The sequence below is a fragment of the Pristis pectinata genome, chromosome 4 (assembly GCF_009764475.1).
Source record: "Pristis pectinata isolate sPriPec2 chromosome 4, sPriPec2.1.pri, whole genome shotgun sequence".
Classification (NCBI taxonomy): Eukaryota; Metazoa; Chordata; class Chondrichthyes; order Rhinopristiformes; family Pristidae; genus Pristis; species Pristis pectinata.
The window spans coordinates 106,715,236-106,732,122 of record NC_067408.1 but is presented as its reverse complement, the minus strand read 5'-3'; the positions used below and the strand labels follow the sequence as shown (position 1 = coordinate 106,732,122).

The 16,887-nt window shown below is 41.8% G+C and overlaps 1 protein-coding gene across 1 annotated transcript in view; it reads left to right on the top strand.

Annotated features, from left to right (window-relative positions):
* Positions 1-16,887, top strand: part of LOC127569689 (lebercilin-like protein) — a 38,800-nt gene that overhangs the window by 7,718 nt on the left and 14,195 nt on the right. Inside the window, exons 3-4 of the mRNA XM_052014489.1 lie at positions 7,884-8,021; positions 14,018-14,099. Coding sequence (XP_051870449.1) covers positions 7,884-8,021; positions 14,018-14,099 — 220 coding nt within the window. The remainder of the gene's footprint in view (positions 1-7,883; positions 8,022-14,017; positions 14,100-16,887) is intronic.

Sequence of the window (16,887 nt, the reverse complement as noted above, 5' to 3'; positions counted from 1 at the left end):
ACAAAATTAAAGCCTCACAGTACAGGAGTAATGCACTGTTGTGCATTGGGGATTGGTTAATGTACAGAAAACAGGGAATGGAAATAAACACATCATTCTGGGTTGGTAGGCTGTGATCAAGGGATTGCCATAGGGACTGGTGCGGCGTCCCAGCTGTTCTCAATCTATATAAATTATTTGGATGAGGGGATCAAGTATAATATATTCAAGTTTGCTGATGGTAGAAAGTGGTCTGTGAGAAGGATGCAGAGAGGCTTCAGGGAAATATGAACAGGTTAAGTGAATGGGCAAGGATGTGACAGATGGAATGTAATATGGAAAAATGTTATCTGCTTTAATCAAGAAAAGTGAAAAGCAGCGTATTTTTAAAATAGAGATTGAGATCCAAATTAAAGCTTGGTGAGCAATTAGGAGTAAAAACTAAATGCTGACTTTTATTGGTTAGAGAACTTGAGACATCTTGTTCCAATTATATAGGGGCCCTAGTAAGACCAAACCTGATAGTTGTGTACAGATCTGATCTCCCAGTCTATGGAAAGATATACTTGCATTAGAGGGACTGCAGCAAAGGAGCAGCAGATTGACTCCTGGGATGTTGGGCTTGATGTATGAAGAGAGGGTAAGAAGACTGGGAATGAACTCTCTTCAATGAGAGGTGATCTCATTGAAATGTACAAAATTCTATGTAGCATTACAGAGAAGATGCTAAATTGATATTTCCCCTGGTTGGGGTGTCTAGAACCGGGATCAGAGTCTCAAAGTAGCAGGTTGACCATTCATTCAGGACGGAAATAAAAAAGAAATTTCTTCAGGCAGGAGGTGGTGAATCTTTGAAATTGTCACCCAACATGGCCATGTTGCTGAGTATAGCTCGATCTATGGAAAAGCTAGAGGACAGCTAGATCTATGAAGCAAATGGATATGCAGTTAGTGCTGGAGAATGGCCATATGGCTTATTCCTGGTTATGTTTCTTACCTTTTTCATCAATAGAACCACATGTATGTACAATCAACAGCCAATGCTGTGACACATTAGAAACAGAGGGAACCTGTCCCCACATACAGATCTCTATTATTGATTTTTTTATTCAATAACTTTTATGTGGATGCTTATGCAATGATTGGGCTTCCGTACCCAATGGCAGGCAAGCCTGCCTATGCTTAAGGAAGAATGAATTTTTATTTTTATCTATCATCTCCCACATCTTTAGCTGTGCTTAGCATTCACATCCTTAGCATCTCACAATCAGTAACGAGTTTTGGTCTTGCAGTCAGGTATATATGTAAACATAGCAGTCAATTTGCCGACAGCAGTAAAATGTATGAGCAGTTAACTTCTTTTCAGTGGTGGTGATGAAATGTTGAACAGGTACCAAAGAACACTTCTTTGAATATTACCATGGAATCCCACTTGTATGCCTACAAACAAGTTTCAGTCCAATGTCTCATCCAAAAGACAAATTGATTTTTGCAGCATGGGGCTATCTGCGGTGAGCCTCCCTGCTTTAAATGATGGGCATATCACAATTTGCTTATTAGCATTGTCAATCAATGAATCTCCACCTCATTGACAGGTATTAATTTACTGTAGAGGATAATATAATGAGGAATGCTGACATTACATGAAATAACAATGACAGGTGGGGGAGCCTGAAGAAAACGTTTGCCTTCATATTCATTTTGTATAGTTAATTTTGAAATAGTTGTGCACATCCAACTACTTTCAGCTAAGTGTGTGTTGGGAAGGTTGGGTGTTGTGGATGAGGGTGATTTGTTCTTGTGATGAATCAGAATCAGGTTTATTATCACTGACATATGTCGTGAAATTTGTTGTTTTGTGGTGGCAGTACAATGCAAGACTTAAAACAAAACTGAAGCAAAACAACCTGAAAGTCTGTACCCTGTTCTTGGATAGTTGCTCTGTAAAGCTTCATGAAAGAAGTGTGATGACAATCCTCACCCCTGGGCATGTCTGCAGCCTTTCCCTTTCTTCAGTTATACTGCTGTTAACAATAAGTGAGCACATTTTAGGAAGGCCATCAAGGTCCTGGAAAAGGTGCAGAACAATTCCAGGGATGGGGAATTTCAGCTATAAACTGAACTAGCTGGAGTTGTTCTCCTTAAAGCAAAGAAGGTTGATATGAGATTAAATGGAAGTCAACACGATTATGTCTGTTTTATATAGGTAAACAGAGGGAAGCTATTCCCATAGCAGATGGATCAAAGAACAATGGATACACATTTAAAGTAAAGGACAAAATGTACAGGGGTGGGAGGGGGTGGGTGCTGACGTTAATGCAATGGGTAGTGATGATCTGGAACTCACTACTGCAGGATGGTAGGAGCAGTCACCCAGGGCTTTCAAAAGCAAATTGAGGGAAAATATTTTGAAAGGCTATGTGGGAAGGACAGGCCAATGTACTGAGTAGATTGTGCGCTTGAGAGTTGGTATGAACTTGATGGGCTGAATGGCCTCCTCCTATGCTGTAAGAAATCCTTTCTTCTATGAAACAACATCCAACCAACTAATGTGTCAATGTTGCTTTTTAACAAAAAAATCTGTGTGAATGTGAATGAATGATTCTGAGAAAGGATATATGGACCCCCAGTTGAGTATTTCCAGTCTATCTGTGTAGTTCACAATGTGCCTCACCACCAACACTTTATTATTACAGTATACTGTGTATTTTTTTCCATTTTCGATACCAATATTCCCAAGAAATCTCGAGTATCTCCTTATTATCTAGATTGTGCAAATGAGATCTTATTAAGTTCAACAAGACTCATTATATATTGAATGATCAAAGCCTGCTGACAAAGTGGAACTTCAGCCTCTCAGTCTGGGCTGAATACAAACCCATATTCCAGTAGCAGAAGATCTTTTTAAGCTACTACATGAACCACTTCCTTGTCATGTGACATTTTGGTAGCATGGTGCATTCTGGCTTCCCAGAAAATTATTGGGATTAAAAACTATTACTAGTTCTATTTCTTATTCAGGGATCAAAGGGATACAAACCATGTGCAGGCAGATGGGATTAGTTTAGTTGGGCATCGTGGTTGGGGCAGACTTGGTGGGCAGAAAGGCCTGTTCCTGTGCAGTATGGTGCTATGTTCTATGTTTCTTTGTTCTATGATAGCATTAAAACAATATTGTAGGTCTCCCTAACCCTGCTTGTGAAAGTCACATGATAACTTCAGTTGCATCATTCATAGAACAGCACTGTTGGGATCCCTGAGTAACACCATGCTGAAACATCATTCTGCATTTGTCAGAATTTCACCCAGAGGGTGTGATCTTTGCAGCCAGCCATTAATAGTACACAGCACAATGCAAGAGACACTTCCTAGCTACAGGGGAGTGTCACTAACCAATGAATGGATATTATAATTACTGTGTGCAGTATAGAGAAGGTAAAAGATTGCTCCCAAGGATTCAGAGGGGTCTGGGCAGGCTGGTGAAGAACAATGCCCATAGGGCACATGTTCTTAATGCTAAAGGAGCCCTAGAGACAAGGTCCATAAGTAGTCACTCCTAGCAACTCTAGTAACCGTAAGGGCATGAGTGCAATCTGGGACTGGCTCCTTTTGTAGAAGACTGCAATGGAGGCAATGCCCATGCTGACTCTGCCTGCTCGTGTGGGCTGAAGGAAAAGTCTTTGCCTATGGAGCTGGGGTGACCTCCCTAACACAGCAGTGAGCAGCAAACTATGAGGTGTTCCAGAGATCAACGGCAGCCATCTGAAGCTAGCAAGCTGAGACACACCACGATCCTGACCTCCATGGACAAAGCAGACCAGGCATGCATGTGAGGGTGTACTTGAGGTCACAGTTCTCTACAAGGGCAAGGAATGCAGTTTGAATGTTGGACCTTTAAATAGAACAATTTCAGGGGAAGCAAGGTTAGTAAAACTGGTTTGTTCTGTGAGTAAATAAAAACTGCTGCTTTTCAGAGGTTGAAAATCTAATAGGAGATGAATTGCGCTATTGTTGGAGGAGTTTTACTCTACAGAATTACTAGGGAAAATGAAAATGCTGCTGAAAAATCAGGTGTCAAATTTCCCAGTGACATTAAGCCACCCAAAAATGTGTGCAACATTGCCCTACTCTGGGTTTCCAATTGCACAGCACCACTTTCACCCAGTTTCTTGCAGTTGCAAAACAAATTTCTTGGCCAATATGTCAGCAAATTAAATAACTATGTAAGAACCTTGCTACAAGTCTTTGTGAAAATAAATCTGAGAATCCTTTATTGGACCAATATTTTCTATGAAAACTGCTAGGCAGTTGCACTACTGCCTGTTTTTGAGTGATATAGGGGCAGCACTGAGAGAAATATTACTCCAGTGTTTGCATTTGCATTCACCTCTTATCACCGACTGACCCTTCTCTCTCCTTTCTGGAATTCTTTCTATCCTTCTCTATGAATAAATTCCACAGCAATATCTATCTGATGATCTTTCTTCCTGTCCCTAATGCAGCAACTCCACCTTCCCTCAATTTCTCAAAAATTGTTTGGAGAGTCCACTTCACCCAGTAGCCTCTGATTTCTTCCCCCTCCTTCAAATAATAAAACTCCACTCCTTGCTTTAAACCCCAACTGCTTCCCACGCACTCCTCCTCGCACCGGACAAGTGTTGGCTCCACACATCCCCACCACCTCCTCTACACTCCCCGACCAATCAGGAAGGAGGACTGGACAGTATATTTCCTTCCACCTTTGGCCTGAGTCACAAATGAAGAGTCGTGCATCAGGTCGGGAACCAAAATGGCCATTGTCCCACCCCACGTCCACCCTTGTAGGGCATCCTAATAGTGCAGTAGAATCTCTAGTCAAACCTTCTCTATTTGTGAATACAGTTGTAGATCTATGGGATTGAAGTGAAGAGTTTAAAGAATTTCTGTATGAAATGAACACTAAATTATTTAATCTCCCAAAGTGATGATGTATTCGCAGGTAGAATATTCAAACATCATATGATTTATAAAGCAGAAAAAACAATTAACTTTGATGGACAGAAAAATTATAAATCGTATATGATGATGGAGACAAACTTTCAGTTTCCTGATTAAAAGGACAGTAAATAGAACCAATTTATAAAATGTCCAATAATGTGATCAAATTTTCAAGTAGAAACAGAAGTATGGATCGCAAAGGTTTCTACTATTTAAAGTGTTTAAAACTCTTGAACACCTAGTTATTTTGCTTTAATCCCTCTGCATTACACATCATTATGTGAAGAGAATGGAAGACAGTGTAGAACAGTAATGGAAAAGCCAGGCTGTGATTTTTGAAACTCTGCCTCCTAGGCCTAGATTCCCCAACTATGGAAGTTATCAAAGAGTACTTCCATAGTTGGAACTCCTTAGTCTAAGGAGTGATATAGTTTTTTAAGATATTAATCTTTAAAAAAAAATTAAGTCACTCCTTTGACTAAGTTCCAGGAAATACAATCCCAGTTGTGTAACCTGCCAGTGCAATTTAACCTTTGGAATCCAAATATTTTTGTGGTAAATCCCTGCTGGACACCCACCAATGGCAATGTTCCTATCAAATGTATGGTATCCAGATCTGCTCACAATATTGCATTTGCAATCTGACCAGGCCTTTGTACAGTTGTAGCTGTGTGTTTATCTTTTTGCACTTTTATGACCTACCCTTGCACCATTTCTCAGCGACAGTCCCCAGTAATGACTTACTTGAGGGTTACTCATAAGTACTACTCATGATGTTGCAGCACCAGGTGACAAAGTGCAGGGGGATTCTGGGTTAGTTGTGACTTTTACAGGGTAATAAATCACAGGTGGACATGTTGTGCTTCAGCAGAAGAGACACCAGCTCCTTTCAGAGAGCAACCTGTCCATGTGTGGTATCACTCTGTTCATATAGGACAACATCCTATTGGCTCTCTGTACAGAACATTTCCGCTGATGTACCACATCACTTTACTCCAACAAACCAGGAGCTACCCTTGGATTGCATCGCTGTGTCCAATGGGAACAGCGACTTGCTCTTGAATGGCTTCTCTGTTCATAATGAGCATATCAAGCTGCTCCCTGGTGACACATCACTGTTCCTTTAGTGCTTCAAACTGTCCCTGTGTGGAAGAGAGAAGATCTCGAGCTAAGGCAGTGAGAGACTGCATGGAAGCGGACTTGTGTGGCCTCCGCCTGTACCTCCACAGTAACCATCATCTGAACCATTAGGCACAGTGTGATGAGATGGTTACCAATCCCCAGAAAAGGAGTGCAGATAACATCCAGAGCAGAGGTCTTGATCTCCTGGCTCTACCAACCTGCTGTGAGAGCTTGCAGGTGGACCCTTCCGTGTTGCTCTTTACCTGCATTTGATGAGTCTCGCCAACCATCAGCATCAGTCTTGCCTTGACAGTAGCCCAGTTGTGGTCCTCATCTGAGTCCTCTTGGAAAGCACATTTGCACAGACCCTTAGATGGCCCTCCAGACTAGATTCCTTGCTCCTGGTCTGAGACTGTACCCTTGATCAAAAAAGAAGACAGAGTATTTTTTAAAATGGTGTGAGATTGAAATGTGTTGGTGATCAGAGGGCCTGGGTGTCCTTTAACACTGATTACTGAAAGTTAATTGGTACTGCAAGCAATTGGGAAGGCCACCATTATGACCTTTACTGCAAGACAATTTGGATGTCTTTCTGCAATTATGTAAGGTCCTAGAATAGGTCTTAGATAGGTCTCCCTACATAAGAAAGAAAATCCTTGTGATAATGCAGTAAAGGTTCACCAAATTGACTCCTGCAATGGGGGATTTGTCCTATGAGGAGAGATTAAACAAGCTAGTCCTATACGCTCTTGAGTTAAAACAATGCAACATTTTTATGGAGCTTGACAGGGTAAATGCAGAGTTGGTGTATCCCCTAGTTGGGATGTCTCATATGGTGAAAGATTGAAATGTGTTGATGTTCAGAGAAATTAGGTGTCTTTGTGCACTAGCCACAGAAAACTAACATGCAGGTTTAGCAAGCAATTCAAAAAGCAAATGGTACATGTGCAAGGGGATTTGAGTCCAAGAGTAGATATGTCTTCCTACCATTAGCCCATATCCCCTTTTACTGTATGTGCTCACCCTGTTTTAAATGTGTTTTTGGCCACTTTCCCATTGTGGGGGACCCGATTCAACCTTAACACAAAATGGAATGGGACAGGTTAGTGCAACAAAGGAGGGTGAAATCTAACTTTCAGGGTTTGGGATGTGCTGAGTTGGCCGATCATATGTAGGATATTGAGGTGAGCACTAGAATTAACCAGGTATTCAACTCTTGAGTGCTGTGCTGTTCATGCAGACTTTGGGGAAAGTTGGCTTCATTTTAGTTTTGAGCACTTTGGTTGTGATGCTACTATAGTTGAATAGTCCATCTTTTAATTGGTAATTGGTTTATTATTGTCACATTTACCAAGTTACAGTGAAAAGCTTTGTTTTGCATTGCCATCCATACAGATCATTTCAAAACACAAGTACATCGAGGTAATACACGGGAAAAGCAATAATAGAAAGCAGAATGTAGTGTTACAGTTACAGAGAAAGTGCAGTGTAGGTAGACAATAAGGTGCAAGGGCCATGATGAGGTAGATTGTAAGGTCAAGAGTCCATCTTATCGTACAAGAGGTCCATTCAGTAGTTTTATAACAGCAGGATAAAAGCTGTCCTTGAGCCTGGTGGTGTGTGTTTTACTCATGTATAGCTCAATTGCCCATTGATTGGAGGGTTGCATGTGGCTGTGGAATTATTCCACTGATGAGTCTGCAGTTCAGGAAAGTAAGGGATTTGTGATGAACACAGTTTTGTCCTCAATGGCAGTATTCTTGTGGTTTTCCTGCAGGTGCTTATTTTTTTCACTGTATCTTTAGGACTTGGAGAGAATTCTGGAGTTAAAAAGTAAAAGTTTCAATCATCAGCTGGCTACAGAACACAGAAAGACACGGGAGGCACTTGATGAGATAAAGAAGCTAGAATCGGAGCAACGCACTCTGAACCAAATGCTGACGGTATTGCTTTAACTGACCCATTGAAAGTGATTGATTTGTTTAAAAATTAAACAATGAGAAACACAAGCACATTCTTAAATCGCAAAACCTTATTAAATAAATTTTAAAATTATTATGTTAACACTAGCTGGTGACTAGTTAAAAGCAGTCTTGATTTTTATAGTGGAAAACAAAATTAAGTCATTTGTGTCTCTTGTTTTTCTTAGAGAGATTTGAGTTCTTCATCCCTTTATCACACCTCCCCCCATCACCAGCCTCCTCTTGGAACCCCTCTTCCCACCACGATCTCCACCTCTCCCCTCCTCTCCCTTCCCCAGCTAACCCAGGATGTCAGTAGCTCTTCAGTACACCACACACGTGACAAATTTTTCATTTGAGCCTGAGCAGGGTGTCTTGGCCTATCATTGGCCATTATGGCCAACAATGATGCCACCCTCACCAATGTTAACTTTCCATTGAAAACCATTAGAAGTTCATCAGGAGGAGGATCTCTAGCTGATCTCTGAATTGCATCAATAAAACTGTAATTAATGTTAATTGATCACATTAGCTTATAATGTCTTAGACTGTCCGTTCAGGAGCATCCTATTTTGACACCAATTATTGCCCTTCCTGAACTATAATGATATTTAATGGCATAGTGTAAAAATCCCACTAGTCATATTACATAATATTTGAGTTCACTCTACATTTCAGTTTGAAACAACATGGCAAATAAAGTAAATTCAAATGCTGAAGGTGGGTACTCTTATGCAGTTAGGCAACATGCCTGTTCCTGAGTTCCTTGCTCCCCCAGGGTCAGGTGTTCAGACAAAAGCAATAAAACTAATCTGTCTTTGTTCAGTATGGTATCACAGAAATGGGACTGCCCTTTGGCAAAGCCATACTGAATCACCATAGATGACTCATGCTGAAAGACATTTGGCCCATAACTGGGTTGGAGGCAATCTTCTTCTAATGTAATTTTTACAAAAGGGCAGTTGTTTCTAATGGAATTATCAAATTATTAGCATTAAGAGGTCACTTTGGGAATTTGCTCTGCTGAAAGAAACTGTGACCAACCTATATGATGGAAGGAATTATAGATAAATCCTTTTTCAACTGACACTTGTGTTTGTTACGGCAGGGTCACTGGATTACAAAGGGGTACAGGATCCCCAACTCATTGCCTCTCCTTCTTATAGATAATGAAGCTAATCTTAGAATTCCACAAACGGCCAGCTGACCAACACTGCATTAACCATAGATATAATCCAGGACTTTTGCATCTGTACTTCTCAGTATCACATTGGACACTGTATTTATCTACCAACACAGGGAAGGAAGTCTGTATAACCCTCTCTTTTGTATGATCAGAAACAGGCAACCCTTGTGTTAATGCAGGTGTGGGGGGGGGGGGTTACAGTCTGACTCATGATTTTCTGTAATGTGAAGCTGTGTCATCTGTGCATTCATCAAGAAATGCGAGTTGAAAAATATTTTGTGTTTAATTATTTAACTTTTTCACTTAAATTTCATAAGAGTGAATTTCCATTACCCAAACTGGTAGTGATTTGTGAATTCTGTAAGCACGAATTTCCATTACTCGAACTGCCATAACATGGGAATTGCCTTTATTTGTTTTAATTAAACCATAATCTTTCAGCCATTTGATCTTCTGAAGTAGAGAGAATATTGTTCAGTAGAAAACTAGCCATCAAACCAGTTAATCCCAGAACTGAATGGCTTTATCAGAGTGCAGTCAAGAAACAACAACATTAGTATTTGGAGTCACATTTCAGCCAGGCCAGATAAGGATGGCAGATTTTATTCTCTGAAGCTCGTAATGAACATGATGTATTTTTCCAACAATCCAAAAATTTTATGTCACTGTCACTGAGACTAGATTTTTAAATTTCAGGTTTAGCTAATTACTTGATTTTAATACCTCAACTGCCTTGGTGGGATGTGAACATGTAGTTTCATCAGAAGTTAGTTGTCCAGTGACAATCACAATGTTACCACAAGAGAAGAGCAGATGTAGTTCACTAAGTGTGATTCTAACCTGGCAAACAACCTGAACTCTCAAGAAGTTTAAAACAACATATCAAGGATTGGCCCTTTGTTCAGTATTTTCAGATGAAAGTGCAAGTATTCTTCTTTGCAAAAGTGAACAGGGATAGGCAAGCTTATTCCATTGTGCATGGAAGAGTAGTTCAGACCTGAGGGAGGGAAGGTAAGATGGGGTGTGGAGGGGAGTGGTGATGGCTATTGTAACTACTTTCAACATTGGTGCATAGGTGCAATAAATTAGGCATGGGGCCTTCCCTGGGCAGAAAGCTGTTGTGTCCACAATGTACATACCCCATTCATAACTTTGAAAGAAAACATATAGTTTAAATATCTCAAATAGCTTCAGAATAGTTGTGAGCACAAGGGTGCAACTGAAGCTTGGAGTCACAAGGACGTTAACATTCGGATAAGACTGATCCAACTTTTCTCAGAAGCCTTGGTTTATTTCAGTTCCACTGGAATGAGCATGAAACTGGACTGTAGCCTGACATCTAATAGGATAATGCTGCAAATTTTACTAGTTGGCATAAAAGAAAAGAAGTATCTTAGTGAACTGTTTATGAAGAATACATTTTAAATACTGTTTCATTTGGTTAAGGAGATAATTAAGGAGATAGTTGACAAGGGATATTACAAAGGGAGGCTGAAATATTCTTCTAGTTGATTGAAATGAGAATAAAGCTGCATTTATTAAAATTATTGCTTATTAAACACTTTCAAAGTTGTAGCCATACAAAGTTTAAAGCTGAAATAAAACAGATTAAAAATGAAGAATGAGTTGACAAAAATAATACATTTATTTTTGGGACCAAAACAATATTTTCACAACTGATGTAGGAAAGAGCATTGAGAAAAGTAAGCCTCGTTTTACATTTAACTTCAACCTTAATTAACCTTGCATATTTCTTGTTTTTTTATGGATTGGATGTGAGTCATGGAGATCGGGTACTGGCCGGGTGCAGTACCTGATTCATACTGAGAGCGGCAGTAGTGGTCTGCAAAGAAGCTGAGCCCAGCGTTCATGAGGCAGGGAAATGTGCCGACCAACTGGGATTTCTGCTCCATGTGACTAATTAGCTGGAACATTCAGGGTCTGGGGGTCCGTCCAGGTGTTCAGCTCAGTTGTTAAATGGTGTACTATTTTTCTGATTTACACAGATTGTAAATTGCTATTCTCCTGTACAGTGCCACATCCTACCATGCTTGGAAACATCCTCTGCTTGTTTAGCCCTCTTTCTTAGGAAGCACCTGGGCTCCTCTGCCCTCACAATAATATAACCAAGGTTAGGAATTCTACAAGAGAAGTCATTGGCACTGATTTAATGGATTCCAGAGTAATGTTCCAGAAACAGAAAAAAACTTTGGCTGAAATATTCTGTATTTCTACCTGTTCCATTACCATAACCTTACTAGAAGTGTGGGCAAATTCTTGTTTATTTGCACTGACGGGGTCCTTTCGTGCAGTTATAGTGACAGAGTGAGAGCAAAGTCTGAGGTAATTCTGGCCAGAGATGAATTTTGATTAAATTGGGTCCTCGTTTTGAAGTGTCTCTCTAACAAAACAGCAAACCCTATGCCGTGACCTTTCTGCTGTTTATGCCATCCCACACTGAACAGTTCCCCTGAGCAATATGTTGCCAGGTCTTTGTTGATAATGTTGAGCAAAGCTGCCTGACAAGTCATAAGAGTTCCTTGAGATTTCAAGCTGGCAGTGATGTGAGAAGCAACAGGTACATGTCTTGCCTCAGTTATTTTACACTGCCATTACGTCTCACGCAACATCTACAAATAGGCCTTATATGCACACAAAAAGACTTGTTTAACAATGCATACTGATGACAATGAGCCTCGCCCATAGTTAGCAAGAAACCCCTATGTGTTCCCTACAATTCTCCATGCATTAAAACAGATGTAAGCTAATTATACCCCTTTGTCCTTGCATTCTGTTGTGACTACACTTTTCAACAATAATTTTCCACCCAGTTTTCTCCCCTGTTGCTGAGATACCATTCTTCAGGGATGAACAGATCGCTGGCATTTTATCTACAAAGTTGTACCTCATGCGTGAGCCTCTGTCTGGGTGCAGGACTGTGCAGCTTTCCTCACCCAGTATCCCTAGATGTAAACACACTGCAGCTGTAGTAATCAGAAGTGAACAGTCTGGTTTATTGTCAATTTTTACAATGTGGTTTTCTGATGCGAGTCTCACACTACTGATGCACCATTGGCTAAGATGAGCTAAATCAGGACAGACCAATGATGGAATCCAGGATTTGCTTGGCTTGTGTTTCACAAAACTTTGTGCAAAAAGAGGGATAACCATTTCTATACAAAGAATTTCTGAGTTCTCGGCTCCATCTTTCTATCTGTGAATATTTTTACCAAGGAAATAAATTTCCTTTTGTTCACATTGTGTCAAGATGGGCTGAAAGGGGAAAAGTAACCGCTGGCACATTTATTTATCTTGGAGAGATCAACAATATACTTCTCATATGAGAAATGCCTCAGATTACCTCTGGTTATAGGATATTGGTCTGGAGTAAATGCTTTTAATTTCATTGGTACAACAGACTGGCATATAAACTTTGCTGCCAGCCTCACATAGTTTTCAAATAAAAACTAGCCAGTCAGTAAAGAAGTTAATAAATTTCGACAGTTTTGCAACGTCAGCAAGTGAATTATAGTCTTTATACCAACTATTTGAGTCTCTTCCCTCAGGCCTTGGACTGCTGCAGCATGTGTGAGAGGCAATAGACTAAAAATTTAATGTACCTTGAAGCCACAATAGCATGGCAAACAGAATCAGCAATAGTAGATCTCAGATACTGTCTGACAACAAAATAGATTTGCAATAATGTGAATAAGGTTCCTGATATTCCACGTTTTGGAAATTATGGAGATACTTTTCACATACAGGGCCAAACGTCGATTTATGGACACCCCGTTCATATGATTGAGCATTTGGGAGACCGGCGGGATGGATGGGGACAGACTTGCTGACTGCTGCAGGGCTGCAGGCATTTTCTGTTGGGTGGGAACGGGACATTTCTGTGTGCTTTCTCTCTCCCAAACCACCCCCACTGTCCCCCCCCACCCCCCACCCCAAACACCCAAACGAGCTGCAGCAACGATCGGAGAATGGATCGAGGCAAGCAGAGCTCTGGGAGCGCTGAGCAGACTCACTCACTGAGTCCGTGATGCCGGCTGGCGGCCACTCTTCCCATGCCTGCTCGTTCTCCCGTCACAGCTGTTTGTGTGATCCTCTCCCACACGCTGGTTTTGTACATTGAAACATTCAGGTTACGAACATTTTTCAGGAACAAAACCCTGTCCTAACCTGTCATACCCTGTATGTGCCAATACCATCCTTTGGGTATGTTATTGGAAAGTACCTTTGACCTCTGACACTAGTGAAACTTAGCATCTGTGTCAAATCTAAAAGTGAAAGTCAATCAAGATTTTTTCAGGTTTCTGAGCCAAACCAATAAAAAATAATTTTTCAACCATACTTTTCACTCAAACAATAACATTGTTTCTTATTATCATGCCCTCCCTCAGTGATAGGTTCTTTTCATACCACATCATTGGCCTGGAGACCAGGTTGCTAGCTTGCTCTTTTGATCTGTGTTGGATTGCAGCCATTCATTAAGGTAAACCACAACAGATGATTTGTTTTGCTCTCAAAATATCCTCCTCCCTTAAGGGAAGCCAACCCTGCCTCAGCTGCATCACCTGAATTTACTGCCTCCCTGGAGAGGCCAATTAATGTCAGGAATTTTCTGCAGAAAATCAGGAACAGAAATGTCTTGGTGTTGAACTACTTTGGCTCCTTATTTTTAAAAGCTTACTCTGAACAATAAGTGTACAGAACATCTTTTTAGATGATAGCTCATATGGATGATTATACTGTGTATATATTTCATAATTATTTTTAAATTTTTTAGGAAAAAGAAAGGCGCTTGGAAGCTAGAAATATCTATGTTAATCGGATCTCAAAGAATAACTCATCGTCACCAAGACACAAAGGTAGATCAATCAGAGTGCATTCATATTCTTTATTATAATGTTATTCAATAGCATTCTGTCATTGCCTTTTACCCTGAACTTTGGTTTGATACAGAATCATTGCAAGACATATTCCAGCACTAGAGTTACTGTGGCTTTGTTGGTAATGGTATCCTTACTTTTGTATCAAAAGGCTATAAGTTCATGTCTCACTCTTATGGCCTCAGTATTAACCCCTATCCCCTTCCACACACAGGAGGGTGTTAAAAATCAAAATTGGGATATACCACCACAGACATTCCACATAAAAGCCTACAGTCAATTTTGTGGCAGCAGGTTGCAAGATGCAGGTGGATCCCATCTTGTCATAATTAGACTTCCACATTCCAGCTGGGAACAGTTTGAGCTTGTTGGAGCAGTTCTTGTGGGTCAGGAGGAGCAACCTCACCAATGCTCCATTATCCCATTACCGGGCCCCAACCTGTTCACTCATATACTTACGTAGAACATAGAACAGTACAGCGCAATACAGGCCCTTCGGCCCATAATGTTGTGCCGACCTTTAAACCTCGTCTAAGACTATCTAACCCCTTCCCCCCACGTATCCCTCTATTTTAAATTCCTCCATATGCCTATCTCTTGAATTTGACCAATGTATCTGCCTCCACCACCACCCCAGGCAGCGCATTCCATGCCCCAACCACTCTCTGGGTAAAAAACCTTCCTCTGATATCTCCCTTGAAGGGAAATACTTCAGGGAGATACTGAAGGCAGTTATTTCAGGGAAGGACACCTGCTATCCTTATCTAGGATGGCCAATACGTCACTCCATAATCACTCAACAATGCATTTAGTTCATAGATTTATTTTAATTGCCTTGTGAAAGACCTGGCAAGACACTCAGTTGAAGGGGATTATTGATTTTTTTTAATATTTCAAAAATAGACTTTATTTATAATAAAAAAATACAAAAGAAAAAACATTTACATTCATGGTCATTACATTCAGTACTGTTAACTGACTTTTTTTATTGAAAACCATAGAACTATAACCACTCATGTGGCCCCCTGAGGTGATACCCCTTTCATCGTTTGAGGGGCTTCCCCACCCGACTCAGCCCTTCCATGTACGGTAACGGAAGGAGCCGATACTGTGGTTCTTCCCCACAGAGGGTTTGCATTGGCTGCACTGAGCTTCAGTGCATCCCTCAGCACATACTGCTTCAGCCTGGAATGTGCCAGTCAGCAGCATTCCCTTACAGACATCTTGCTGTACTGGAAGACCAACAAGTTTCAGGCAGACCAAAGGGCGTCTTTCACCAAGCTGATGACCTTCCAGCAGCAGTCTCGGTGTGTGACCCTGGGAACAGCCCGTAGGTCAGCAAGTCCTCTGTTACGTAGCATATGGGGATGAATCGGGACACAGACACATGCATCTGTCTCCACACCCTCTTTGCAAATCCACAGTCTGCAAAGAGGTGGGTGACTGTCACTTCCCCGCAGCAGCCATCCCGAGGGCAGCATGCATTGGGGATGATATGTCATCTGTACAGGAAGGATCTAACTATGAGGGCCCCTCTCACTACCAGCCACACAAGGTCTTGGTGCTTGTTGGCGAGATCTGGCGATGAGGCGTTCTGCCAGATGGTTTGGGCAGTCTGCTCAGGGAGTCATCCCACCGTATCCATAGTGTCCTTGTTCCGCAGTATCTGCAGGACATTCCACGCTGATTACTGCCTGATGGACCTGTGGTCAAAGGTGTTTACTTGGAAGAACCCTTCCACAAAGGACAGGTAGTGCGGCAACGTCCAGCTGACTGGGACATTGTGCGGTAGAGGGGCCAGGCCTATCTCTCACAACACTGGGGACAGGTAGAACCTCAGCACGTAGTGACACTTGGTGCCCACGTACTTTGGGTCCACACACTTGCTGATACAGCCACACACGAAGGTGGTCATTGGGATGAGGGTAACGTCGGGTACATTTTTCCCCCCATTCTCTGGGGACTTGTGCAGCATGACCCATTGGACTCGCTCCACCCTGGACCCCCAGATAAACTGGAAGAAGTCCTGGGTGATTACCAAGGCAGAGAAGCGAGGAACAGGCCACACCTGTGCAAGTACAGCAGCCCCGAGAGCACGTCACACCTATTCCCAGTTATTGACAGAGAACGCCGTTTCCACAAACCCAATTTTTGTTTCACCTTCCCAATCCACTCCAGCCAATTCTTGTTACACGCCTCAGCCCCTCAGTACCAGGTCCCCAGCGCTTTCATGTAGTCAGACCTGATGGTGAAGGGGACATTGGATCGGTCAGGACAGTTACTAAAGAGCATGGCCTCACTCTTCCTGTGGTTGACTCTGGCTCCCGAAGCCAACTCGAACTGGCCACAGATGCTGATCAGTCTGCGAACTGACTGTGGATCCAAGGGGAAGACAGTGGCATCGTCCATATACAGGGAGGTTTTGACTTGGGTGCCTCACTGCCTAGCAACGTCACCCCTCTTATGCTCTTTTCCTTCCTGATGGATTCAGTAAAGGGTTCGATGCAGCACACAGACAAGACAAGGGAGTGTGGACAACCCTGCCTGACTCCAGACTTGATGAGGAAACTATCTGTCTCCCACCCATTGATTTGCACTACGGATATCTGTGTGGAACAGTTGGATCTAATTTCTGATTCCCTCCCCAAAACCCATTTTGGAGAGCAAGTCCATCATGTATGTGTGTGATATCCTGTCAAAGGCCTTCTCTTGATCCAAGCTGACCAGGAAGGCATCCACCTGCATGTAGGCTGGTACCCCTGAGTAG